The 25848-nt window shown below is 37.4% G+C and overlaps 2 protein-coding genes and 2 long non-coding RNA genes across 5 annotated transcripts in view; all 4 read right to left on the bottom strand.

Annotated features, from left to right (window-relative positions):
• Positions 1-3386: 3386 nt before the first annotated feature.
• On the bottom strand, positions 3387-4610 carry LOC148905746 (uncharacterized). The gene is made up of 3 exons (XR_016121750.1): positions 4552-4610; positions 4012-4195; positions 3387-3629 (listed from the first exon to the last, which is right to left on the bottom strand). It is a non-coding gene; the product is annotated as an uncharacterized LOC148905746 (long non-coding RNA).
• Positions 4611-5673: 1063 nt separating this feature from the next.
• On the bottom strand, positions 5674-12209 carry LOC116299042 (uncharacterized). Of its 2 annotated transcripts, none has more exons than XR_004197408.2 (3): positions 12073-12209; positions 7342-7492; positions 5674-6623 (listed from the first exon to the last, which is right to left on the bottom strand). It is a non-coding gene; the product is annotated as an uncharacterized LOC116299042 (long non-coding RNA). The 2 variants fall into 2 exon arrangements; XR_004197409.2 differs by lacking the exon at positions 12073-12209 and adding an exon at positions 8625-8735.
• Positions 12210-12924: 715 nt separating this feature from the next.
• On the bottom strand, positions 12925-14217 carry LOC148905745 (uncharacterized). The gene has a single exon (XM_089040321.1). The coding sequence runs from the start codon at positions 14124-14126 to the stop codon at positions 12969-12971; it is 1158 nt and encodes a 385-aa protein (XP_088896447.1). The 5' UTR covers positions 14127-14217; the 3' UTR covers positions 12925-12968.
• A 1241-nt stretch (positions 14218-15458) lies between these two features.
• Positions 15459-25848, bottom strand: part of LOC116299051 (uncharacterized) — a 13035-nt gene continuing 2645 nt past the window's right edge. The window contains exons 3-16 of the mRNA XM_089040317.1: positions 25044-25256; positions 24343-24420; positions 23466-23777; positions 22339-22476; positions 21933-22010; positions 21056-21367; positions 20687-20740; positions 20371-20481; positions 19827-20276; positions 18476-18503; positions 17759-17804; positions 17245-17299; positions 16475-16624; positions 15459-15845 (exon numbers count right to left, since the gene is read on the bottom strand). Of these exons, the coding sequence (XP_088896443.1) occupies positions 15823-15845; positions 16475-16624; positions 17245-17299; positions 17759-17804; positions 18476-18503; positions 19827-20276; positions 20371-20481; positions 20687-20740; positions 21056-21367; positions 21933-22010; positions 22339-22476; positions 23466-23777; positions 24343-24420; positions 25044-25256 (2048 nt within the window). The 3' untranslated portion in view covers positions 15459-15822. The remainder of the gene's footprint in view (positions 15846-16474; positions 16625-17244; positions 17300-17758; positions 17805-18475; positions 18504-19826; positions 20277-20370; positions 20482-20686; positions 20741-21055; positions 21368-21932; positions 22011-22338; positions 22477-23465; positions 23778-24342; positions 24421-25043; positions 25257-25848) is intronic.

Here is a 25848-nt window from a genome sequence, read left to right as displayed (position 1 = left end):
AGAAGAGAACAGAAGAGAACAGAAGAGAACAGAAAAGAACAGAAGAGAACAGAAGAGAACAGAAGAGAACAGAACAGAAGAGAAGAGAAGAGAAGAGAACAGAACAGAACAGAACAGAACAGAACAGAACAGAACAGAACAGAACAGAACAGAACAGAACAGAACAGAACAGAACAGAACAGAACAGAACAGAACAGAACAGAACAGAACAGAACAGAACAGAACAGAACAGAACAGAACAGAACAGAACAGAACAGAACAGAACAGAACAGAACAGAACAGAAGAGAAGAGAAGACGAGAAGAGAAGATATCCACAACGTTTCAATTATTTTATTTAGATAACAAACCAAAAGTTTCTCACTGTCGATTCTAAATACTCGTAACTATAAAGTTTTCATCCATTTTGAGAAAACATTAGATTGTTTCTTTTAGCTTTCTAAAATAAAACAATGATATATTCTAGATAAAATCATGACTTTTAGACTCCAGTTTTTCATCTATATATAGAATCATTACATTTCATTGACGTGTGACAAGGAAAAATAAACGTGTCCGGAGTTTCATGGTGGTTTTGGCGGGAACACAGACGCGTCTGCGCCAACACCCGATACCAGACCCTATTATTCTCACTGCGCATGGTTATCTTAGTATCAAAATATCCATGTTTGATTTTCCTGCTGTAGTAGTGTACTCAGCCCAGAGGTTGTTTCAGGGCTCGATCTGTGGCATGAGTTAGCCGTGCCCTGACTTAGATCAGCCCAGAGGTTGTTTCAGCTAGGGCTCGATCTGTGAGCGGTTACCCATGCTCTGACTTGGACCAGCCCAGAGGTTGTTAAAGTGTTTGACAAAATGCGCAAACATTTAACAGCTTCACTATCAAATGATAATAAGGTCATTTCAATCCTCAAGAGAAGGGGATTCTTTAATATCTGATCCCCAGATTGAGCTGTCTTGACGTCACATGCAAGGGGTCTATATTCTTCGATTGTACGTTACGTCATCGCTGCCTGTCGGTAAGTCTGGCGACAGTGCGACGTCCTGTGCCTTACCGTGGCCACCCAACTAATTTTTTACCAGTAATGATGAAAAAGTAAATTATACACCGTGAAAAGATGAAAAAACTTACTGACGTTTCGGACGCTAGTCCTTCGTCGGAGTAAAAGAGAAAGAAGTGGTAGAAAGGAGTGTATATATGATAGAATAAGACAAAAGAAACCAATGAGAGCAAGGTAGGCAAGGAAACAAAAACAAACAATCAAAAGACAAAAGAAAAGGTTAGTTGAAAATAAAGCGTTCATCAATCCCGTTGGGACTAAGAGTGCCCAATAGGTGAATAAGCCGCATTTCTTTGGTCTTGCGACAATCATTGTTGCCGTTAAGCAAAGAAAGACCGAAAACAATGAAGTCAGAAAGAGAATGGTTAGCTAGATTAAAATGGCGGGAAACTGGTTTGGTGGGATCGTTATTGCGAATATCATAAAGATGATTGCAAATGCAATCACCAAGACGGCAGCCAGTCTCGCCCACATACAAAAGATTACAGCGGGTACATTTAATACAATATACAACATTAGAAGTGGTACAAACAAAATGGTCAGTGATTTTAACAGTAGATTTAGGACCGACAACAGAAGTGTGAGAGACTATGTGAGAGACTATGTGAGGACAAGTATAACAACGTTTACGAGAACAGCGAAAAGTACCAGGTTCTTTGTTAGAGGGAAGAACTCCCTTGACCAAGAAAGAACGGAGATTACGATCACGTTTATAGGAAAAGAGAGGGCGGTTGTTGAAAATAGCAGAAGTGCGAGTATCAGAGTCAAGCAGAGAAAAGTTGCGGTTAACAATGGGTTTAATGGAAATGTTAATAGGATGATACGTAAGAGTGAAAGGAATGCGGTCATTAGAGGGACGAGTGTGAGGAGTGAGAGCGGTGGTACGATCAATAGTAGAAACTTTACGAATGGCGCGATCAATAACATGAGCAGGATAATTACGCTTAAGGAAGAAGGAACGCATCTCAGAACATCTAACAGAAAAATCAAGATCATCACTACACAAACGACGAAGACGAAGAAATTGCGAGAACGGAATAGCGTTAAGAGTGTGCTTAGGATGAGAAGACGAGTAGAGTAAATAAGAATGAGAGTCAGTAGGTTTGTAATGGACACTAGTGCTAAGACGGTCGTCATTAACACTAAGCAAGATGTCAAGGAAAGTGACTGATGTTTCACTAACCTCCCACGTAAAGTCTAAGGCAGGGTGAAAAGAGTTAACAAAAGAGATGAAAGAATCTAAGTCATTACGCGAACAAGAAGTAGCACCAATACAATCATCAATATACCGTCCAAAAAACTCAGGTTTAGGTCCAGTATATTGTTGAAAAACAAGGTTTTCGATATAACCAACAAACAAATTGGCATAACTAGGGCCCATCTTAGTACCCATAGCAACACCGTTTATCTGCCGATAATACCGATCACCGAAAGAAAAACAATTAAGAGTAAGAACAAGTTCAGCTAAGCGTAACAAAGTGGAAGTGCTGGGCTCGAGGACAGGACGAAGATCGAAAAAATGCTGAAGAGCACGAAGGCCCTCATCATTAGGAATAACAGTATATAAAGATTTGACATCCATAGTAAACAAAAGCTTAAAAGCTTATCTTATATACACTCCTTTCTACCACTTCTTTCTCTTTTACTCCGACGAAGGACTAGCGTCCGAAACGTCAGTAAGTTTTTTCATCTTTTCACGGTGTATAATTTACCTTTTCATCATTACTGTTTCATTAGAAACACCGACGCAGCTCACACTAGTTTTTAGCTAGTTATATCTAATTTTTTACCAATGCCGTTAAATCCTTTTCTGTCAATTGTTTCCATGAATTAACAGACTTTTTACGAAAGTATCCAGTATTAGCCAGCAAATGTACCAACATTGGTATCATCTAGAAAAATTCGTAGTCATTTATTTAAGTTTGTAGTAAAACTATTTTAAATATTTGCGGTCACGCTGAGTGATTTCACGTGCAAATGCACGAATTGTCGCTGTCTGATTGGCTAACTAGTAAAAATAACGGGTAGGCGAGTCGCGCTGTAATTTCTGAAAGGTTTGATTTTCAATCTCAGATCGCCCTCAATCGCACTGTACATGCGCGATGATGAAATGGCACTTCCATCGTGCGCAGTGCAAATGACAGGGATCTTGCTGATTCAAGAGCGGAAACACCCATGGTGCATTTCGGGCTTGGTTTAGAAAATGCAGCATTAAACTAAACCTTCATCAACCATTGACTTTTTTTGAAAGAAAAACTGATAAAACAATGAACCTGGATATTACTTCCCTTATATGATTATAATATTACAACGAGGCAGGAGAAAAATAGTTAAGCTTAACTTTGGCGTTTATTTAACAATTAAAACTTAAATAACACTAAAAAAAAGATTTACATAGGATTAAAAGGCTACTCGATAATATTTTATCGGAAGCAAAATCTCAATGTCCAGCCTTGGATAGTTCGGTAGTCATTACGTCATTGTAGAATAACGATCTCTTAGACAAGTTGGCTAATTACGTTTTTGGAAGTTAAAGGCTTTTGCTTCTCTTGCATTAAGGTCTCCTTTTGAATCTGTCAAGAAAATAAACATGAGAGTCAATTATATTATATTTAAAACGTAAAAAAAAAAAAAAAAAAAAAAAAAAAAAAAAAAGATTCAATTCGTTTTGTGAGTTAGGCGTGCCTTGACTTAGATCAGCACAGAGGTTGTTTTAGGGTTCAATCTGTAAATTTGCCAACTATTTGATAAGCCCAAAGTTTGTGTCAGGTGATTTGATCTGTGAGTTATAGCTGTACCCTGATTTGGATCAGCTTAGAAGTTCATCGAGAGTTTCCGGGTTCGTCAAAGATGTGAAGGTTTGAGGAAAGTTGCAAAATAAGGCTGGGACTTCAATCTTGTTCAAATTTCATTAACCATGGGCTTCCTGTGTTCTCACGAAGATCCCATAAATACCTTGTAACTTGATGCTTCTTCTTCGTCTCCAGCCAGGGAGTGTTGCAATTTCATTGCCGTGTTCCTTGAAATATACATATTCCAATGTTTCATGAACGTTTCCGTCGTAAGAATGGGAGAGGGTCACGTGACATATTGTTAATATCAGTATGGAAAAGAGAAGGATTGTTTGACAATACGTCATCTGTGTAGAATAAAAAGATACATACAGTCAAAAGTCACGCATGGATGGATGAATGGATAGATGGATGGATGGATGGATGGGAGGATGGATGGATGGATGGGTGGATGGATGGATGGGTGGGTGGGTGGGTGGATGGATGGATGGATGGATGGATATACGAGATTTTAGGCGCAAAAGGAAGTCAAACTACATTTCTTTCAGCTCCCTATTATTGCTTGTTTTGTTATATTTATAGTTGGAACTTGAATATTTTGAAATGCAGAAAATTTAAAGCCAGTTATAAAGAGTTACATGTCGTTGAAAAATAGGTTTTGATCAAATGCTTATAATATTTTTAAGTTTTGAAGTTAACCTACCTTTTTAATCACAAGGAAAGGAGTTCGCAGTGGTTCTAAGTGGCGAGTTAGCAAAGCAGCAAGCGATTTTATAGTTTTTCTTTCGGTTCTTAAATCTTTCCACTTGAGATATTTTTTAGCTTACACTGTTAGCTAATTAATTAACACAAGAATGTTTAATAGAACTATGTAGGGCTGAACTACTTGACGTAATTAAAGTGAACGCGCTTGAAAGGTGTAATGTTTTAATCCTAATGGACTAATGTTTTAAGGGACTTCAAAGAAGCGGGCGGAATGACGAAACGTGGGAAAAATCAGAGCGATTGTGGAGAAAGGTCGGTTTTGGAATAAGATACTGCGAAAGAGAAGAGAAGAGAAGAGAAGAGAAGAGAAGAGAAGAGAAGAGAAGAGAAGAGAAGAGAAGAGAAGAGAACATGCAGTTCGGAAAAAAAGGATAGATTGCTTCCTTTTCATATTGATATCGTAGTTGTGTGAAATATCTGACTTACAGGTTTTTAAAAATATATTTTTAACATCTTATCACTGACTCTTAGACTCGTAGACTCCAGATTTTCATCTATATATAGAATCATTTACATTTCATTGACGTGGGACAAGGAAAAGCAACGTGTCTGGAGTTTCATGGTGGCTTTGGCGGGAACACAGACGCGCTTGCGTCCACACTCGATACCACACCCTAGTATCAAAACATCAAGGTTTGCCTCGTTTGATTTGTCGCGTAGTTTAAGTTGTTTTGACCAATCCTTTTTCAAAATGTAACATCCAGTAAAAGGACCTTTTAGTTCACATCCAGTGAAAGGACCTTTTAGTTCACATCCAGTGAAAGGACCTTTTAGTTCACATCCAGTGAGAGGACCTTTTAGTTCACATCCAGTGAAAGGACCTTTTAGTTCACATCCAGTGAAAGGATCTTTTAGTTCACATCCAGTGAAAGGACCTTTTAGTTCACATCCAGTGAAAGGACCTTTTAGTTCACATCCAGTGAAAGGACCTTTTTGTTGACATCCAGTGAAAGGACCTTTTAGTTCACATCCAGTGAAAGGACCTTTTAGTTCACATCCAGTACGTGAAGGACCTCATACATAATTATGAATCATTTGAATTAAATTTAGAATGCAAAAACGTTTTGTTGACGCTTTTATTGCTCTTCAAGAATGTAGCTTTCATTATTGATACACGTTGTATTAATTGAACTTAATATAATCCCATCTCGCAAAGTAAAATTATAGCAAAAGAATAGATTATTTTGTCATTGCCATCCCTTTACAACAGAGGAATGAAGCTAGAGACTTTAGGCCCTTTTACAAAATTATCTTATATGCGAATATACCAAAGAACTGATTCAGGAAAAGTGTGATTTCTTTATATTATAATACAAATTAAATTTTGCGTCTCAATTTTGAAATAATTTTGAAATGGGGCTATTCGAGGTCAGCAAATAAATCAATCACACCTATTTAAAACAAGTTATCGGTTGGAGATTTGAAATCTGAAATCTGAGATCGAGTAGCACGCTGCAAATTGTGTAATATTCACAGCCATATAACGTAGTTTCCTATTAGATTGGAATATAAGGAATGACGTTTGAAATATAAATATAATTTTTCACATTTTAACCAGAAAACGTAAAGCTACAAAACATTCTGTTTAATCTCAGATCACCCATTTCAAATTTCGGACATTTTTTTTGAAATAGGCGTATACAGCTCAAGAAAAACAAAACAACAACTCTTTTAAACCCTTAAATAGTTATTTTCATTATTTCTAGTTTCACATCAGTAATTATTTAGTTATCCAGATTAGATAACTTGTTTACACATTAGTCAATCAGAGAAAACATCGTTGGAGAGTTGGTGTTTTCTTCCAATCGAAACCAGGGCGATTGGTCTGCTTTCTGATTGGCTAACGTATACTCAAAAGATAATTGGGTAGCTGCGGTTACTGCGGTAGTAAGCGTCAAAGTTTAGCAGTAGATATTTCGGATCCGTTTTGATGAGAAATCAGATAATATTGCTCCCTTCATCTTGAGTAGCAAATGATTTTGGCATCTTTGTGGTGGAGTTCCACGTCATCTGAAATAAATATAGAATACGATTGAACGAATGGAACTGGATTGGATTGGATTGGATTGGATTGGATTGGATTGGATTGGATTGGATTGGATTGGATTGCATGTGACTGGGATGGACTAGATATGACTGCGATGGATCAGCCTAGAGGTTGAGAGAATCTGATAGGATGTGACTGGAGTGGATTGGATCAATGTGACTGGGACAGTATCAACCCAGAGGTTGTTGCAAAGTTCAATATGTGAGTTAACCATGCCCTGACTTAAATCAGCCCAGGGGTTGTTTCAGCCGGTTTGATCTGTCTGTGAGTTAGCTTTGTCCTGACATAGATCAGACCAGAGGTTGTTTTAGATTTCAATCTGTGAGTAAGCCGTGCCCGACTTGAATCAGCCCAGAGGTTGTTTCAGGGTTCCACGCATCTGTGAGTTAGCTATGCCTTGACTTAGATCAGACCAGAGGTTGTTTCAGGGTTCCACGCATCTGTGAGTTAGCTATGCCCTGACTTAGATCAGCCCAGGGGTTGTTTCAGGGTTCGATATGTGAGTTAGCCATGCCCTGACTTAGATCAGCCCAGGGGTTGTTTCAGGGTTCAATCTGTGAGTAAGCCGTGCCATGATTTAGATCAGCCCAGGGGTTGTTTCAGGGTTCGATATGTGAGTTAGCCATACCTTGACTTACAACAGACCAGAGGTTTTCAAAGGGTCCGTAAACCTATTAATACCTTTTTGTTTAATACTTCTTTTTCTACGCCACCCTCCAGGGTTGTGTATGTTGTTTTCCTCTCTGCCCTCTTCGTATAGTTTTCCTCCATGAGTGGAATGGCAAAGAACCAACATCACTATCACTATGAAGACCAATTTGTGGAAATTCATCTATAAATAGAAAGTAGAAAGTGGACTAAAAAGTTCAATTGGTTGTGATAGATATTTTAGTAAATTAAAAAAAAAATCTACGAATGTGGCTGTGTTTTCACTAGAAATGTTAACTTGCCTAAAATTCCTGGAGGTGTTTTAATCTGACAACCACCTTTCAAGAATAACACTGTTATTGGCCCATTTATTTGGTAGGACAACTTAAACCATCTTGCTAGGTAGTTTAGCTTTGCCTTATTTCCGGTGTTATATTTAAGCTAGTTTAAATTGTCCTAGTGAAAACACAGCCACCTGAATCAAGGAAACGGAAACCTTGTCTGACAACTAGGTAGCTAGCTAGCCTGGTATTTAAAAAATAGGAGAGATTTTTAAATTTCACTTTTCATATTCTTGACAAATCTTGTAACTACAAAATTGTGAGCAAAATAAACTTCTATTGTATTGTTTTGTATTGCAAAATATATAATAAACAATTATTGAATCGAATGGACTGCTTCGACGATACAGCGGCCATTTTGCCAGCCAGCAAAACAAAGCAACGATTACAGAAAATATATAGAGTTTTGTGTGTTTGTCTTGGTTTTATGGGTAAAGGTGATCGATGTGCCATCCTTATTCATCTTTTGTTGTACTCTCTTGTGGTGAGCTTTAATATCAATCGACGTTATTACTGTAAAAGAGCTTTACTGATTTACCACCTGGACGCCAATAATGCATTGCGATCCAAGATGGCCGCCGTATCGCCGAAGTAGTCCTCTCGGTTTTAAACCGTAAACTATCAAGAACTCGGCCGTAACTCAGCAAATAACCTGACACAGCCCGGCTTTGTATGTCTTGATAATTTATGATGTAATAACCTCATCCAACAATTGTTTAGTATGAATGTATTATCGATGATATTATAAAATTATTGGCCATCAGAGAAGATATATTCGCGCGCATTTTGTCATGTGTTGGAATATATGAGAAATAAAACATAGATGATGTATCATAAAAACGAAGAAAAAAAAATTAACAAAGAAAACGAAAATTTAAAACTCAAAATCAAAACCAATTTTTCAAGATTTGTTTTTCTGCTTAAACGTATAGAATTTTGTAATAAAACTGAAGAAAAATGATAGCTTTTTCCTACCTTGTTTAAATATTGCTTGTGTGTGTTTTGTGTGCAGGAGAGAGACTTTTGAGTAATCGCTTAATTCATTTAAGCCAAAAGAGAAAGTTGATGAATTGATGAAAAGGTATATTCATATTATGCAATGCACAAGCCACCCTCACTGAAGCAGCTGAATACGTATTGACCGTTAGTCATATTTACACAGCTATATCCCCTATCGTGCAATGATCCAATGTTTGAAAGCTTCTGAAGATTTGAATAATGCAAGACGATAAATAACAACAGATGACAAACTAATTTGTTTCCAAAATAAAAATCTTAATTTGATTCTTACTGAATTCACTAGGTTTATGTTAGACTGCATACCATATATCCGTGAGAAAGTTAACTAACAAAATTGTACAAATTAGTGCAAAGTTTTGTAAGTCTACGGTCTTCTGAGGTCGACTGAACTTACAAATTTTTGCAAATTTGTGCAATTTCTTGAAACGTTTCTCACGGATATATATATGCACTCTAGCATATAGTAGATGTAGTATTATATCGTTGTTTATCATATTTTACTAGATTTATTAATTAATTGGATCCGATGTGTGCGCGGTTGGGTCTGAGTAAAAGCGTGATGCCGCGTGATGTCGCGTGATGTCGCGTGATGTCGCGTGATATCCCTTGGTCACTGTTTGGTGCTTGTTATGGTTAATTTGGTTAACTTTCACGAATAGGCCATTTCGTGATCATGTCATTTAACTGCAACTATACCATGACGCATTGCAAATTCTCTTAATTTATTTCAAATTGCCTCATGAGAATAGTAAGACAGTAGACCCTTTTCGAGTTCCAAATTACCGCTGTGTTTCTTGATTCCAGACTCATTTACTCAGGTTAAGCCTCGATTTTGTGAAGAATATTCACGTGTTCCAGTCAAGGTCCGTCAAGTTTCAAAGTGTTCGTATTGTTGAAGTTGTGCATTCTTTACTTTACCGTTGGTATTTGTGAATATTTAGACACTGATTCGAGGCTAAGCCTGAGTAAATGAGTCTGTAATCAAGAAACACAGCGGTAATTTGGAACTCGAAAAGGGTCTATTGGGACCAATCAGCCGGCAGTGAAGTGAGAAATGTCTAGGAAATTTCTCATTAGGATGAGGGCAAAAGTAACGTCTTCTGACAGGATTCCAACCACACAAAACGTTGTTAGATTAATTGTGGTAAATACTTATAGCAAGCAATGTTTCCTTTCCTTTTCTTACTGTTTTTACTTAGACTTTTGCAAATAAATTATATTTTGAGTATTAAAATTACTTGAAGGTTTCAAGGTCGTTGTTTCCATTTGTGCTTGACATTGGAGCCTATGTCCTTCAGTTTTCCATTCAGTCTTTTGCACCAAGTAAATCTTATCAATTCAAAAAAAAAGTTTTTTTGGTTGATTTTGTCATTTCTTTTATCTTTTATTCGTCGGTAGATGATGGGCTAATTTGTGCTTCCGTTTTTTTGTCGTAATGAAAGATTCTTTGAATTCTCTTGGATGGGTTTCATTTATCATTCAGACAATAAAATGCGGAAAGATGATACATGAAGCAACAATGACAGAGCTGAACGTGATTGTGCAAAAGACGAAAAACAAAAACACTGAAGAAAGAACAACAGGAACTGACAATGACTACAAGAAAAATAAAAAGAACAAGAACACTAGACAAGAATAAAAAGAACAACTGAGAAGAAGAAGAGCAACAATCAACACTGAAGGAGAAGAACAACAACAACGACAAAAAGAGGAAGTAGAAGAAGATGGAAAACAACAACAATAACAGTAAGAAAATGATTAAAAAGAAGTAGTAGAAGTAGGGGGGAAAAAACATCAAGAAAAAGAAGATGGTGAAAAAGACAAAAGATATTTGATGCAGAAAAAGACAAAACAACAACAACGACAAGAAAAAGAAGAAGAAGAAGAAGAAGAAAAAGAAGAAGAAGAAGAAGAAGAAGAAGAAGAAGAAGAAGAAGAAGAAGAAGAAGAAGAAGAAGAAGAAGAAGAAGAACAAGAAGAAGAAGAAGAAGTAGGAGAACAAGAACAAGGAGAATAAGAAGAAAAAGAACAACAAGAAGAACAAGAACAACAAGAAGAACAAGAACAAGAACGAGAGCAAGGAGAAGAAGAAGAACAAGAGATACTATAAGATATCACTATGTAATACAACATCTGGCGCGCGATAAGAGATGGAACCTTTGACAAATCTCCTTATTGTATTATTCTGATACCGATTTCGTTCTGTTTGAACAGCTGTTTCATTTTCATATTCCACATCTAACATTGAAACACTTTGCTTAACACCTCACAAGCATAAGCCTCTGAAATGTAATATCATTGTCAAGTTCCGGGATTAAAATTTATTAAATTATCTCTAATGCATTGATGTAACGTTAAGCCTTGCTTTTACTCTCAACAAAATGAACAGTCACGTGGGTAGAAACTAACGAATGACCGTGGATATGTTGCTAAGCAACTGAGTAATAATTCTACTCAACTCAAGTTTATATATTATATTGTTTATACAGAGATTTTTGGCTCGCTTCTTAAGCTTGAAAGCAGTTTTTATTTGACAGTGAAATGTTAGAGTTTTGTATGTATTATATGTCATTCGAATACATCTCGTTAAATAGATCTATGAATTCTTATCTATTTATTTACTTAATTTTGTTTTCGAGCTCTTTCTTCTTATTTTTCTTTCCTTCTTTATTTCTTACTCTATCTATTTCTCTTTATTTCCCCCCCCCCTCCCCGAGAATAGCTGATAAACCAAATGAAACTAGAGAAATAAAGCGACTCTAAAGTAGGTAGAACCATAAGATTTATCGGTAAAGCCCTGTGTCAGTAGGCGTGCATTTGAAATCAAAAATTCAGCTACTAACTATCGTAATAAAATATCGATATACTGAGTGTTATAAAGAGACGTGGTTATTAATGTGAAAAGCTTTTCGACAAAGCATATGTGGACAAGCTAGTTGTTCAATGAGTTTGTGAAGTTCCCACTGTATTTAATCAGTCAAAATCTCTCTCTCTCTCTCTCTCTCTCTCTCTTGCTATTCTCTCTTCTCTCAAGCAACAAAGCGTCAGCGCGACTGCTAAGTCGGCTACATATTTGACGAACGAAAAATGTGTTTTCCAGTTTCATTCATCTTAGATAAGGTTTTCACAACTACAAATTAAGTCAGCGAAGTAATTTTTTTGTTATTTTTTAATCCTAACACACAGAAAAGTTATTCATTTTGTCCATTCGTTAATCTTGAAAAATATTTTCAAATATATAAAAAAGAAAATTGTGCTTGCAAGAATTATATGTGTGATTACATTCGAATTCAATGTCCGACAAATTAAATTTATCGTCCCAAAATAGTTTATATATTGCATCAATTATTTCGTTATTTAATTTAGATAAATTATCTTTGTATGGTATTATTTTAAAACTTACCGTCTTAAAGCTTCTTTCAAGTTATGTTGGCGGGATGGTTTGGATAGACGAACGAAAAGGAGAACTGGTAAAAGATAAATGCGCGAAACTGTTTCGCCGTTGGTGCTATTTAAAGACTGAGATCCAAACATTTCTTGTTGCTTTACGCTATTCGATACCTTGTTTACACAAGTCTTAAGCTGTGAAAGTCATTTCAATTATAGGAAATTTAGAATTTAAGAGAAACCGCAGTTGATCGATTGTTGAGAAGGCTTTAAAGTCAACGAGTGTCAAAAGTATGAAATTTTCACAATGTAAATAATAGGACTTAAGTAATTAGTTTTATGGATTAAGAAACTTTGAAGAGAATGCGAAAATAGTCACTTTTTCAAAATGTAACATGGTTGATATTGATAATAATAATAATAATAATAATGATGATGATGATGATAATAATAATAATGATATCTAAATAACAGTCCAATAATAATAATTTGAGAATAGCCCAATGATAATGATAAAATAATAATAATAATAATAATAATAATAATAATAATAATAATGAAACGTCTGTACAATTGTTAAATTTGTATACATCTTTGTAAAACCAGTCATGCAGATATCTGCTTAGACTATTCGTGCCCGCAATATTCTGTATTTATGTAGCAAAAATGTCTGAAGTTGAACTAAACATATAATAATAATAATAATAATAATAATAATAATAATAATAATAATAAATTTTAATAACAATAATGTAATAATAATAATAAGTTTGTAAATCATTAAAAAAAAAATAATAATAAAAGAATATTTACAATTTTGTACTTTGTGAAAATTTAAAGAGAAAAAGTTACTACTTACAAAAAACTAGAAAAAAACAAAATGAAAAACAAGCATTATAAAAAAGTCTAAAATTATCTAATATCGGCAAGGTTAGTATTAATGCTAAAGTCCAATAGAAAGTCACTTTCGTTGTTCTTATAAAAAGGAGTGCGGGAGCCTCTAATGCATGTAATTACAGCTTTCAAAATCTCAAACGACAACTTTGTTGTAATATATGTTATTGTGTCAGAATAGCTTTGTCCAGTTTTGTTCGCCAGTTTATCCGCTAGAGTTTTTAGGAAAATTTGGCTTTCCTTGCCCATACCACCATTGGTCCCAAAGATAAGCGGTGTAAATGAACCCATTTCCACTTCCAGAACTCTCTGTTGATATTTTCTTTTCTTTTCTTGCTCTTGTTCGTTGAATATTGATGAGGTGGTTTTCTTCTGGTTGCACTTGGAGTTGACATGCGACACTCGTACGTCAAAAAATGCTGTCACTCCTCGTTGCCAGAATGCCCCCGCTTTGATATCCAGGCGTGCATCTTCGCTTGTAGTCGTGGATTTTAGGTTAAACCGTTCTCCATTCAGTGGAATCAGCCGAGGCTCGGCTTGGACGTTATGGCAGACTTTGCTCAAGAGAGTGGTTAAAAAGTCGCGAACATTGTCATGTCTTTGGGCAATGAAGCCTCCTTTCTTGCAGGATAACGCGTGATTGACGTCGAAAGACGAGCCACATGGACAAGTCAAAGGTAGATCACTTAGGGGCATGTTATATCGTAAGCGCAAGGCATCTCTAAATTCTTGCTTGTTGAGGGTTAGGCCTTGGTTGTCATAAGGAATAGTGTTTAACCAGGAACTTGCACCTTTATCTCTTGCTTGATCGATGTAAGTTGCCATTTCTGGATTCATCATACCGTCGATGCGCTCGATTTTCGACTTTGTCATAATTGCTTTCAAACTGCGATATTGACTCTTGAGATCCTCTGAGTCCTCCAAAGGTGTTAAATTTTGATCTTTTATAGACTCGGTGTGTCTAGATGTTATTAACTTCGATGCTGCGAATTGTTGAGGCGAATCTTCTTTTAAGCAAGGAATGCCCAAACCACCCTGATTTGGAGTTAACGTGACAACTTCGTGCAGTGAATCAGTTAGGGGCTCCTCTTGACCAAAAAGGGTAGGTAGGAAAACCTCATGAAGTACCTCTTGAATAGGATTCACAAAGTCTTCAAAGGATTCAATTGTACGCATGCAGAAAGTGAACTTTGATTTGAAGCCTTTCGTAAAGGCAACAAAGGCTGCCTGTGGTTGACTTTTGGCGATTTCAGAGAGAGCCTCAAGTTCTTCCTTATTATTAATAATATAATAATAATAATAATAATAATGATGATAATAACAATAATAATAATATTCAAATAACAGTCCAATGATAATAATTTGAGAATAGCCCTGATGATGATAATAATAATAATAATAACATAATAATAATAATATCTAAATAACAGTCCAATAATAATAATTTGATAATAGCCCAATGATGATGATAAAATAATAATAATGATAATTTGTATACATCTTTGTAAAACCAGTCATGCAGATATTTGCTTAGACTATTCATGCCCACAATATTCTGTATTCATGTAGCAAAAATGCCTGAAGTTGAAATAAACATATAATAATAATAATAATAATAATAATAATAATAATAATAATAATAATAATATCTAAATAACAGTGCAATAATAATAATGTTGATGATAATAATTTCAAGGTGACTGAAACAAACACAAGCTGTGAATATCTCATTGTAACAGAGAATATACACCTAATTCAAAAAACGTTGTCATCGCCAAAGGCGATAGGCGATAGGTCATTCCGACATGAAAATGGTTTCGTTGAATACAAAGAACATTGAATCAGTCTCAGCACTAAGGTCCATGTTCTTGACGAGAATAAGAAGCAGAAACACAAGTCATTCCAGCTATTCTTGGATCTTGGAATGACATATATCCTATAGCTTTTAGTCGCCTATTGCCTATCGCCTTTGGTGATGACAACGTTTTTTGAATTAGGTGTATAATGCTGAACAATTGACATAAGTTTAATACGGAAGACGACAGTCGTCTATCTGATTTCCTCTACCACAAACAAAATAGTAACGCGAATAGAACACTATGTAAACAAAGTTCACATCTGTATCAAATGTGTTGAAGTTACTTTTCTTGACTTGACATCCCATGTGAGTACTTTAATGGCTTGATCTGTGACTCAGTTTGCCCTGAATTAGATCAGCTCAGAGGTTATTTCAGGGTCTATCTGTGAGTTAGCTGTGCCCTGACTTAGATCAGCTCAGAGGTTATTTCAGGGTCTATCTGTGAGTTAGCTGTGCCCTGAATTAGTTCAGCCCAAAGGTTGTTTCAGGCTGTGAGTTAGCTGTGACCTGAATTTGATCAGCCCAGAGGTTGTTTCAGAAAATGGCGGGTGGAGGGCGGGTCACAAAAATATGACTATTCATGGTCGAAGTATAGTCTAGTCCTTTTTACTAGTGCCCTGCCCGAGGTGAAATAAGTAAATATACAAGTATACAATGCTTTTTTTTTATTAAATCCTTAACTTAAACCCTTGCCTAGTAAATGATTAGAAAAATAAAATAAAAAAACACTTAAAAATAAAACAACAATATGAAATTTAAGAAATTTTGCTAGCTTAACAATCTACATATTAACGTGATGGCAGCCATGACAAGAAATTCGGCTTCTCATGTATTGTATACAATACACGATTGTATTGTTCCTGTCATCTTACATGGTTTGGCCTTTAACGACAGAAACTCTGTCCAGGGCCGATTGAAATTATCCTAAGATTATCTTAATTAAGTGGAAGTTTCTTAAGTGCGTTTTTTCCTTGAGTCGATCCATTTGTTCCTGTATTGTCTAGTGTTCTTGGCTCATTCGTGTATTTCGTTTTCCTCTGTGTAGTAAAATATTAAGTAAATATTTCATTTATTAGCTTTTCCCCATGAGGGCAGGGACACCACAACAGCTTTTATGCCAATTACAGTGGGCCCTGTAGAGTTTTAGCACGGGCACTGAAGATGGTCGTCACCAGCGTCTTCAGTGGATCTTTTGCGTCCGCCTTATACAGGGTTATATAGTGAAAACAGACGGGGCCTACGGTTTTAAGTCCTTGTCCGAGAAGACTTTAAGGTCTAACCATTTGCAGATGTAACTACAAAGGCAGCACCTTTTCCTCAGTTATTTTAAGACCCTGAGTGTTGGTCCGGCCGAGGTTTGAACCGTGACCTCCCGCACAACAGACCGACGCTCTTACCAACTGAGCTAATTGGGTTGCCGTTAAATAGCCTTGTTTGAAGCCCTTAATTTTCAACTAAACTAGAAATGTTAGGAGATAGGTTGGGCTCTAAAACTGCTCGCTGGCGCCTAAAAGACCGAGATGGGAGATTCATGTATGTTCACTAATAATGGGCTCCTGATCTGGGAATATGCTGGCTCACAGACCGTCCAGCATGAGAGATGGATGGTGCTAGTAATTGGTTCCCGATTTGAGGATATGTAATACAGTATTTCATTTTCATATACCTGGTATTTCTTCAAGTCGTTTCATCAGAATTTGCGCTTGTTCGCGCACGTGGCCCACATTTTTCAGCAGGATGACCTTCCTTGGATCATTGGATTCCTTGATGGCACCAGCCTTTAACTCCAATTGTCCCAACATCGACGTGACTTCTCCTGAAAAGATGACCAAAAAGTCAATACCCGACGCTTGCTATTACGGACACCAAGTGCGTCCCGAGGGTGTTCGCTGTAACAAGAGTTGACTGTTGCGGGAATTGAATTACGGTCCATTATTTTTGCCGGGGATTTTTCTCCAGTCCGTAATAGCAAGGTGTCCGTAATATCAGGGGTTCCACTGCAGCCATGATTTCCCTATTTTTAAATATAACTTAGAGTTCATGGACGCGCATGCGCACCTTTATATTAACGTCTCAGCAAACTGTTTTCTTCCAGTCACAAATAATGAAAACCGCCGCGTGCGTTTGTGAATCTTTCAGGAATAGGAGAAGGGTAATGGCTTCATTATTAAGTCTCTTAAATTGAAGGCCAAAATTTGTTCATATTGTCAACTGTTGGGTCACTCGATCTCTCAGTGAAAATAAAGTTGATTATTATTTTTATTATTATCATCATCATCATCATTATTATCATCATTACTATTATTATTATTATTATTATTATTATATACTAATATAAAACCGCTACGATTAGTTGCTACTATTTGCCAGTCAGCGGTGTATAATTTAATGTAAATTTTACTTTATTTGAATAAACTTTAACTTGAATATACTTACTCTTGTACTGTCTGATACCATTACTCGAAATTCCTGCTTTGATTCCATCTTTAATCTGCAATAAAAGGGATAACCCAACATCACTAACATGTAAGTTTATAACATAACTGCCATAATCGTTATGTCAATGCGCCAACCAAGTTAACAATAGGTTTTTGTCACTTTGCTTTGTTATGTTGTCCAATAGATTTCTGGTGGTCCAATAGATTTCTGGTGGCAAATTTGAATAACGATTAACCAATTTGCAAAAAAAAAAAAAAAAAAAAAAAATTCGTTATCGTACGTCACCTACAGCCCCATTACAGCACAATTTGGAGGACATAACAATAGGTTTCCAATTCTCATAATATGAAATTCTTTTATTTTGTCCTGCAAATTAAGTCGTGTTTTATTTTTTTAAGTCTAGAGAAACTTTTGCACATGCATTTTAGCATTTTCCGTCAATACAAGCAGAGCGTTTAAAAATGTAATGCGTTAAAGTAAATTGGAAAAATTGTCCTCAATATGAACATACCCCATCCAACAGAGTCGTGAGGCCTTTGAGTATTTTGAGCAGAATCCTATGAAGAAAAAAGGTTTTTGGTTTAGAGAAACAAATCTTAGTTGTTCAAGATGTGTCCAGTGTGCGTTCAAAAACTAAAATTTTAAATAAAAAAAATAAATAAATAAATAAATAAAAAAAATAAAATAAAATAAAAACCCAGCTAAAACACACACACACACACAAAAACACATTTGTCATTCAAAGGCCTACAGCATTACTTTATCTACCAATATGGATTGTGCAGGATACCAGCTTGTCTGGTGTCTACTAAATATAGGGAATCCGCTAGTATATTGATATTATATTGTCGTTCGCGTAGGTTCCCTGTGGTTTTAAAGGTTTTGGGCTTCCTTTGTCAAAGGCCAGGTTTCAAAGCTTAATTCAAGATGGTGGAGTGTTTCTTCGCTATAATGTCAGCAAGTTTTGATCATATCTTCGACATTTTGAAGCTTTAAATGGCGGGAAAATCATTGTCAAAGGGAAATCTGTGTTCACTTCCAAATACGGTAAGCTTAGCAAATATAGATATGGAGTTGATGGCACGAATGAGAAGGAGTGTGCTTGATAAAGGTACCACTGTATTGCAAATATGTATGATAACAACGACATCAACAACAAGAAATGAGGATCGAAAAAGGAAAACGGTACAGTCAAAGTAAAAGAGAATTTCATGTTTTTGTTCTGTACCTCAAATCAAATCTTGAGGGACGTCTAGCTGTAAAGGAAATAAATAATTATAGTAGATGAGGAATTTTGCTATAAAAATACAATTGCCACTACCATAACTATCATAATAACGATTATCACTGATAATTTAAGATCGTAATCATCATTAATATTAGAGTGAAGTCACTAAACCCGTGAAATATATACTAGACTAAGTAGACCCTAATTCCATTGTTTTCTTTCGTGTCTATTTGACTATTACACGTTGACTATTATATTTTGTTTCTCGAGTTAAATGTCTTCACTCTACCATCGACTATAATTTATTACTATTAGGTATTTTTGTGCTTGGTAAGACCATTATTATCATCAATGCGGCATATCGAATTCACGGAATCAACGGAATCAACGGAATCTCTTTGAAACATATGGAAGTCAAACATCATTAAAATAAAGACAAATCAAATCAAAAGAAAAAGTTAAGAACTTCGTGCTCGGTCGTCCTCTAAGAAAAAAATTATATAAAAACAACTCGATCGGAAACCCTATTATTAATATTATTATGATTTATCTACATAGAATGATTACCCAGGAAACAATGACATGTCAAAAACATAACTTTAGTCCAAATCATAGCTAACCTTGAAAGAATCTGTTCATGGATCCAGCAAAACATTGCACATTTTTCCATCGTTTTATGACAAGTTGGACGCCATTTTGTAAGCACAGGTAGCCCAATTTTCAAACACAGGAAGCCCATAGACATAAAGAAGAATTGGGCTACCTGTGCTTACAAAATGGCGTCCAACTTGTCATAAAACGATGGAAAAATGTGCAATGTTTTGCTGGATCCATGAACAGATTCTTTCAAGGTTAGCTATGATTTGGACTAAAGTTATGTTTTTGACATGTCATTGTTTCCTGGGTAATCATTCTATGTAGATAAATCATAATAATATTAATAATAGGGTTTCCGATCGAGTTGTTTTATATAATTTTTTTCTTAGAGGACGACTGAGCACGAAGTTCTTAACTTTTTCTTTTAATTTGATTTGTCTTTATTTTAATGATGTTTGACTTCCATATGTTTCAAAGAGATTCCGTTGATTCCGTTGATTCCGTTGATTCCGTGAATTCGATATGCCGCATCAATGTTATGCCCTTTAGTATCATCACCAGTCCTCAATATCACTTAAATAATATGTATCTCTATTTTTGAAGAGGAAAAAAAAAAAAGTTTTCGGCACAAAGCCAGTAATATAGGGGGTAGAAATATATGTATTTTAAACCAAACGCTTATTAGTTTGAAAGGCAGTTGAACAGTTGCTGAATTAAAAAAAATACTAAAGGCTTGCATGGATCATATACTAACTCGTGTATGGTCTCCAGCGAGTGGTTGGTCTCCATGGCCAGGTAGTGTATGGTCTCCAGGGAGTGGTTGGTCTCCATGGCCAGGTAGTGTATGGTCTCCAGGGAGTGGTTGGTCTCCATGGCCAGGTAGTGTATGGTCTCCAGGGAGTGGTTGGTCTCCATGGCCAGGTAGTGTATGGTCTCCAGGGAGTGGTTGGTCTCCATGGCCAGGTAGTGTATGGTCTCCAGGGAGTGGTTGGTCTCCATGGCCAGGTAGTGTATGGTCTCCAGGGAGTGGTTGGTCTCCATGGCCAGGTAGTGTATGGTCTCCAGGGAGTGGTTGGTCTCCATGGCCAGGTAGTGTATGGTCTCCAGGGAGTGGTTGGTCTCCATTGCCAGGTAGTGTATGGTCTCCAGGTACTGGTTGGTCTCCATGGCCAGGTAGTGTATGGTCTGGCGGTGGTAGTATACCCTGGGGGAAAGAATAATCAGATAAGCAGCTGTCTGGTTGGCTGGTTTCTCTTAGAGGACACTTTTATTAAAAGACAAGAATATCAAACACTTACTGTAATACTGGCATCGTGGTCCATAATAGCCAAAGAAACAATAGCAGAAAGCTTGTCCATTACGGCAGTGTGGCGATCCTCCATTTAAGCATGATATAAAAGGGCATACAACTAAATAGATATGTTCAAAATAAATAAATATATATATAAGCGATCACATTCAATGTTATAATTGTACGGAATAGATATAGACAAAACAGCGGACTATGGTTATTGAGTGTCTGGCACACGTTTGACAAATAGAAAATGCTATACCAACCAGTTTCACAAAAACACACTGACCACAATAACTGTATTTTACCAGGTCAAAGCTTACCTGATGAAGAAACTATAGGCGTTGACGTCGGTGTTGGCGTCACTGGTCCTGAAACTGACAACCACAAATATATTACGTTAAATTACCTATGTACATATGAACATCCATATTGCACAGAAGAACAAAGGTAAGTTTCTGTGGGAACACATATTCTCTAATGCGGCATGTCTAAAATTTACTTGGGGAAGAGGGTGCTGTCCATGTTGTAAGGGAAGCGTCTCCCCGTGTAAAGAGTCCTCGATCAAAGGGTACTTTATTATTTCAATTCAACCAAGTTAAAACAAGTGTGTGAGGTCACGCATGAAGCACTGAGCTTAATCTGTTGTCAACGGAGAGCGACAAATATAATAGAATTGCCAGTCTACTTACTGCCACACACAACACCTGCATCTTCACTATGACTGCAATCCTCAATTCCCCATCCTCGAAAACGGCACTCCGATAGAGATCGTTCCGAACCGGTACAGTGAACATCATCCATCCAAGTAGGTTCCCTCCCTCGACCAAACCGAGCACAACAGGGGGCAGATGTGGCAGGTGGGAGGCCAAGCTGACGACACACAACATTAGCATCGTCAAGGCCCCATGAATCATCACAGATAGTTCCCCATCTGCCGTTGTGGTAGATTTCCACCCGTCCTTGGTTTGGAGCTCCTCCGTTTACAAGACGTATTGGCGCGCCTGTAAGGTTCGAAAAAATAATCTTATACTCATTAAATAAATAAAATTAAAAAAAATAAATAAAATAAATGGCATTTAACAGTGGCATTTCTACAGAGTAGCTATTTATCCACTGTAATTCCAATTGGAATTTAGGAGTTGATTTTTGCGGAGGGAGGAAAGCCGGAGAACCGGCCGGAAAACCCTCGAAGCACAGGAGAGAACCAACAAACAACGAACTCTACTCACTTACGACACCGAGCTCAGCGGGACTCGAACCCGGGTTGCATTGGTGAGAGGCGAGCGCTACGCAACCCGTGCTTTTCATTGATTATTCATGAGCTCATCGACCAACCAGGGTTTCTTATTTGTACCACGTGCATAGTTTGAAACCCACAGTTTGAAATTCCACTCGGATTTTGAAACCCCAATAGAATACAGCAACTCGTATTTGAAACATTACTTTTAATTGCATGCTGAAAAATCTAGAAACATTTCTAGTTCCTTTTTGTCGAAATTCAAGAGATAAATTACGGTTGGCCTGTATTGACCACTTTTGACTTCATTTTAAAAAGACAAACCTTACCTGGAGACGATACAGGCGTTGACATTGGAATGGCCGTCGTTGAAGCTATAGCAGTTGTGGGTGTCGGTGCCACTGATGCTGAAGATTAATTATAACAAGTGTATTGGAATGTCAGTTGTCAACTTTGCCGAGAAAGCAGCACTAATAACCAATTGTTATAATACTAAAGGGAAGTTCGGGGAGTTAAGAGATAAAGGGAGAGAAATACAAGAAGGGGAAAACTGTATGGAAGGGGTCTCTTTTTTAGATTCCCCCTCCCCCCCCTTCCCCCCCGGAAGGTCTCTTTCGAGGTGCACTGGGGGTAGAAATATATGTATTTTAAACCAAAAACTTATTAGTTTGAAAGGCACTTAAACAGTTGCTAAATTAAAAAAATACTAAAGGCTTGCATGGATCATATACTAACTCGTGTGTGGTCTCCAGCGAGTGGTTGGTCTCCATGGCCAGGTAGTGTGTGGTCTCCAGCGAGTGGTTGGTCTCCATGGCTGGGCAGTACGTGGTGTCCATGGCCAGGTAGTGTGTGGTCTGGCAGTAGTAGTGTACCCTGGGGGAAAAAATAATCAGACTAGACGCATATCTGCGTGAACTCGGGCTTCATTTTGAACACTGAAAGGTTTGAAAGGAAAATGTGACAGCACTGTATTATTAGATACAAACAAATGACAAAAGTGATCAAACGCTTTCTACTGTAATTAAAAAACCATACTATAACAAATTTGCCACAGCTATTACCAATATATAAAGGAATTATACATCAGATACATGATTTAAGTCCAAGATGAAGTACCAAACTAAACTTCCGAATATTCAAGAACACAGACCCAATACTCACAATCTCATCAATGCCTTTCTCTGCGAAGTGAGTAACTTAACCTTCTTAAATAATCATTTAAAGTCTCTCCACGTTCCTTTTTGGTGTGGCTGGGACATTTTGCTAGCATCTCCAGCGTTATTTTGCCCGTTTTTAGGAGAATATATACTTTTTAAACCACAAAATGTAAGAAGTTCAGCTTGTTTGACTCAGTAATCGAGATGGCTGGCAAACACACGTGTGCGTCAGAGACCCGTGGCTGATGTCCGAGGCGTTCCTAACTGGCGTTAAGTGCGCATGTCTACTTTTTGTAGACGAACATGGAAAATACGACGAACAAGAACGGGCAATTTATAACTCGGGCTTTCCTTCGGAAAGAAGCCCGAGTAATAAGCAGTTGGCTGGTTGGCTGGTTGGCTGGTTGGCTGGTTGGCCGGTTTCTGTACATGTGAACATCCATATTTCACAGAAGAACAAAGGTAAGTTTCTGTGGGAACACATATTATCCAATGCGGCATGTCTAAAATTTACTTGGGGAAGAGGGTGCTGTCCATGTTGTAAGGGAAGCGTCTCCCCGTGTAAAGAGTCCTCGATCAAAGCCGTACTTTATTATTTCAATTCAACCAAGTTAAAACAAGTGTGTGAGGTCACGCATGAAGCACTGAGCTTAATCTGTTGTCAACGAAGAGCGACAAATATAATAGAATTGCCAGTCTACTTACTGCCACAAACAACACCTGCATCTTCACCATGACTGCAATTTTCAATTCCCCATCCTAGAAAACGGCACTCCGATAGAGATCGTTCCGAACCGGTACAGTGAACATCATCCATCCAAGTAGGTTCCCTCCCTCGACCAAACCGAGCACAACAGGGGGCAGATGTGGCAGGTGGGAGGCCAAGCTGACGACACACAACATTAGCATCGTCAAGGCCCCATGAATCATCACAGATAGTTCCCCATCTGCCGTTGTGGTAGATTTCCACCCGTCCTTGGTTTGGAGCTCCTCCGTTTACAAGACGTATTGGCGCGCCTGTAAGGTTCGAAAAAATAATCTCATACTCATTAAATAAATAAAATTAAATTAAATTAAAAAAATAAATGGGATTTAACAGTGGCATTTCTACAGAGTAGCTATTCATCTACTGTAATTCCAATTGTAATTTAGGAGTTGATTTTTGCGGAGGGAGGAAAGCCGGAGAACCGGCCGGAAAACCCTCGAAGCACAGGAGAGAACCAACAAACAACGAACTCTACTCACTTACGACACCGAGCTCAGCGGGACTCGAACCCGGGTTGCATTGGTGAGAGGCGAGCGCTACGCAACCCGTGCTTCTCATTGATTATTCATGAGCTCATCGACCAACCAGGGTTTCTTATTTGTACCACGTGCATAGTTTGAAACCCACAGTTTGAAATTCCACTCGGATTTTGAAACCCCAATAGAATACAGCAACTCGTATTTGAAACATTACTTATAATTACATGCTGAAAAATCTAGAAACATTTCTAGTTCCTATTTGTCGAAATTCAAGAGATAAATTACGGTTGGCCTGTATTGACCACTTTTGATTTCATTTTAAAAAGACAAACCTTACCTGGAGGCGATACAGTCGTTGGCATTGGAATGGCCGTCGCTGGAGCCATAGTAGTTGTGGGTGTCGGTGCCACTGATGCTGAAGATTAATTATAACAAGTGTATTGGAATGTCAGTTGTCTGATCTCAACTTTGCCGAGAAAGCAGCACTAATAACCAATTGTTATAATACTAAAGGGAAGTTAGGGGAGTAAAGAGATAAAGGGAGAGAAATATAAGAAGGGGAAAACTTTATGGAATGGATTCTTTTTGAGATTCCCCCCCCCCCCCCCCCCCCCCAAGAAGGTCTCGGCTTTCGAGTTGCACTGCATGATTGCCCAACTTATTTTGCAAATCTTCCCTATTTTTCTCTATTTTACTCATTAATTATTCATGAGTAAACCAGCCAATCAATGGGCTATTTTTGGGTCACATGATGTTACTTGAAACCTGGTAAAGTCCTGTGAAAGGACTGAATTCAGTCTGTAGTATAACTGGAACAAAATTAATTCAGTCCTAGGACTAAATTAATTTTGTTCCAGCTACTCCAAGTCATCAAATAATTAATAATGAGCATGAGAAGTCATTTCAAAGCCTTCAATATCGGACTGGATGGGATTTCAATTCCAAGCAATTAGATCCAGTCCGCGAGGCGCAACTTCTAGTAACTTAGCTAAAAAAAAATCTGAATAAGCTCTAATGTTACGATTTTATTATACTCACTGAAAGGCCGAAAACCCCTTTTTGGGGACCCAAACAACTCGTTAAATTCAGACTGTTCTCCAAGAAAATCGTTATGATTTTCCGTCTCCTTTTGGTCGTCAACGTCGCTAATAACATTCCAAAAGTCTGCTTCTTTAGGCACAGCACTGTCGTCCACAAACTCTTCCTCTTCAGCGTTATCTAAATTCTCCAGCTTGTCACTTTCTTCGTTATCTGGTAAAAAAAAAAAGAAAAAAAAAAAAGAGGGAAATAATGTCATATAACAATGACAAACTAATTTCTAAACTTTATGAACATGAACATAGGAGGCAGCATGGTCAACTGGTCATAGCGTCGGTCTCGCAATCCAATGGTGCCAGGTTCGAGTTGCGTTAAGGCCACTAGCTGAGACTGTATTTGTCCTGATTTCTGATTAGTTCAGATTCAGTTTCTCGACCATGCTTGTAAATAGCCAACTGGTTTGCCTCCTTGCCAGTTGGGATTCTTAAAACACTTTAAGTTTCTTTGATCTTCATTTCAGTTTAATTTCAGTTTCCTCAAGTAGTTGTATACACTCAATTGAAGAATCGTTGTCGGGTTCAGAAACATAGAACATAGAAGCTGAGACCGAAATGGCACATGGGAAGTACGTTAATTACATGCATGCTGTGACCGGCGACCCTTGGCATCATCCACTGTTTTTAATACGCGTTTGGCATTCTAAACCGACTGCATGGATGGCGTTATGTCGTTTCCCATGTGCCATTTCGGTCTCAGCTTCTATGTTCTATGTTTCTGAACCCGACAACGATTCTTCAATTGAGTG

This window comes from Actinia tenebrosa, unplaced genomic scaffold, assembly GCF_029948245.1.
Source record: "Actinia tenebrosa isolate PJP-AT-01 unplaced genomic scaffold, QUT_ActTen_1.0 PGA_scaffold7__59_contigs__length_16204524, whole genome shotgun sequence".
Classification (NCBI taxonomy): domain Eukaryota; kingdom Metazoa; phylum Cnidaria; class Anthozoa; order Actiniaria; family Actiniidae; genus Actinia; species Actinia tenebrosa.
Note: the sequence above shows the minus strand (reverse complement) of the source record. Positions and strands in the feature narration are given on the sequence as shown.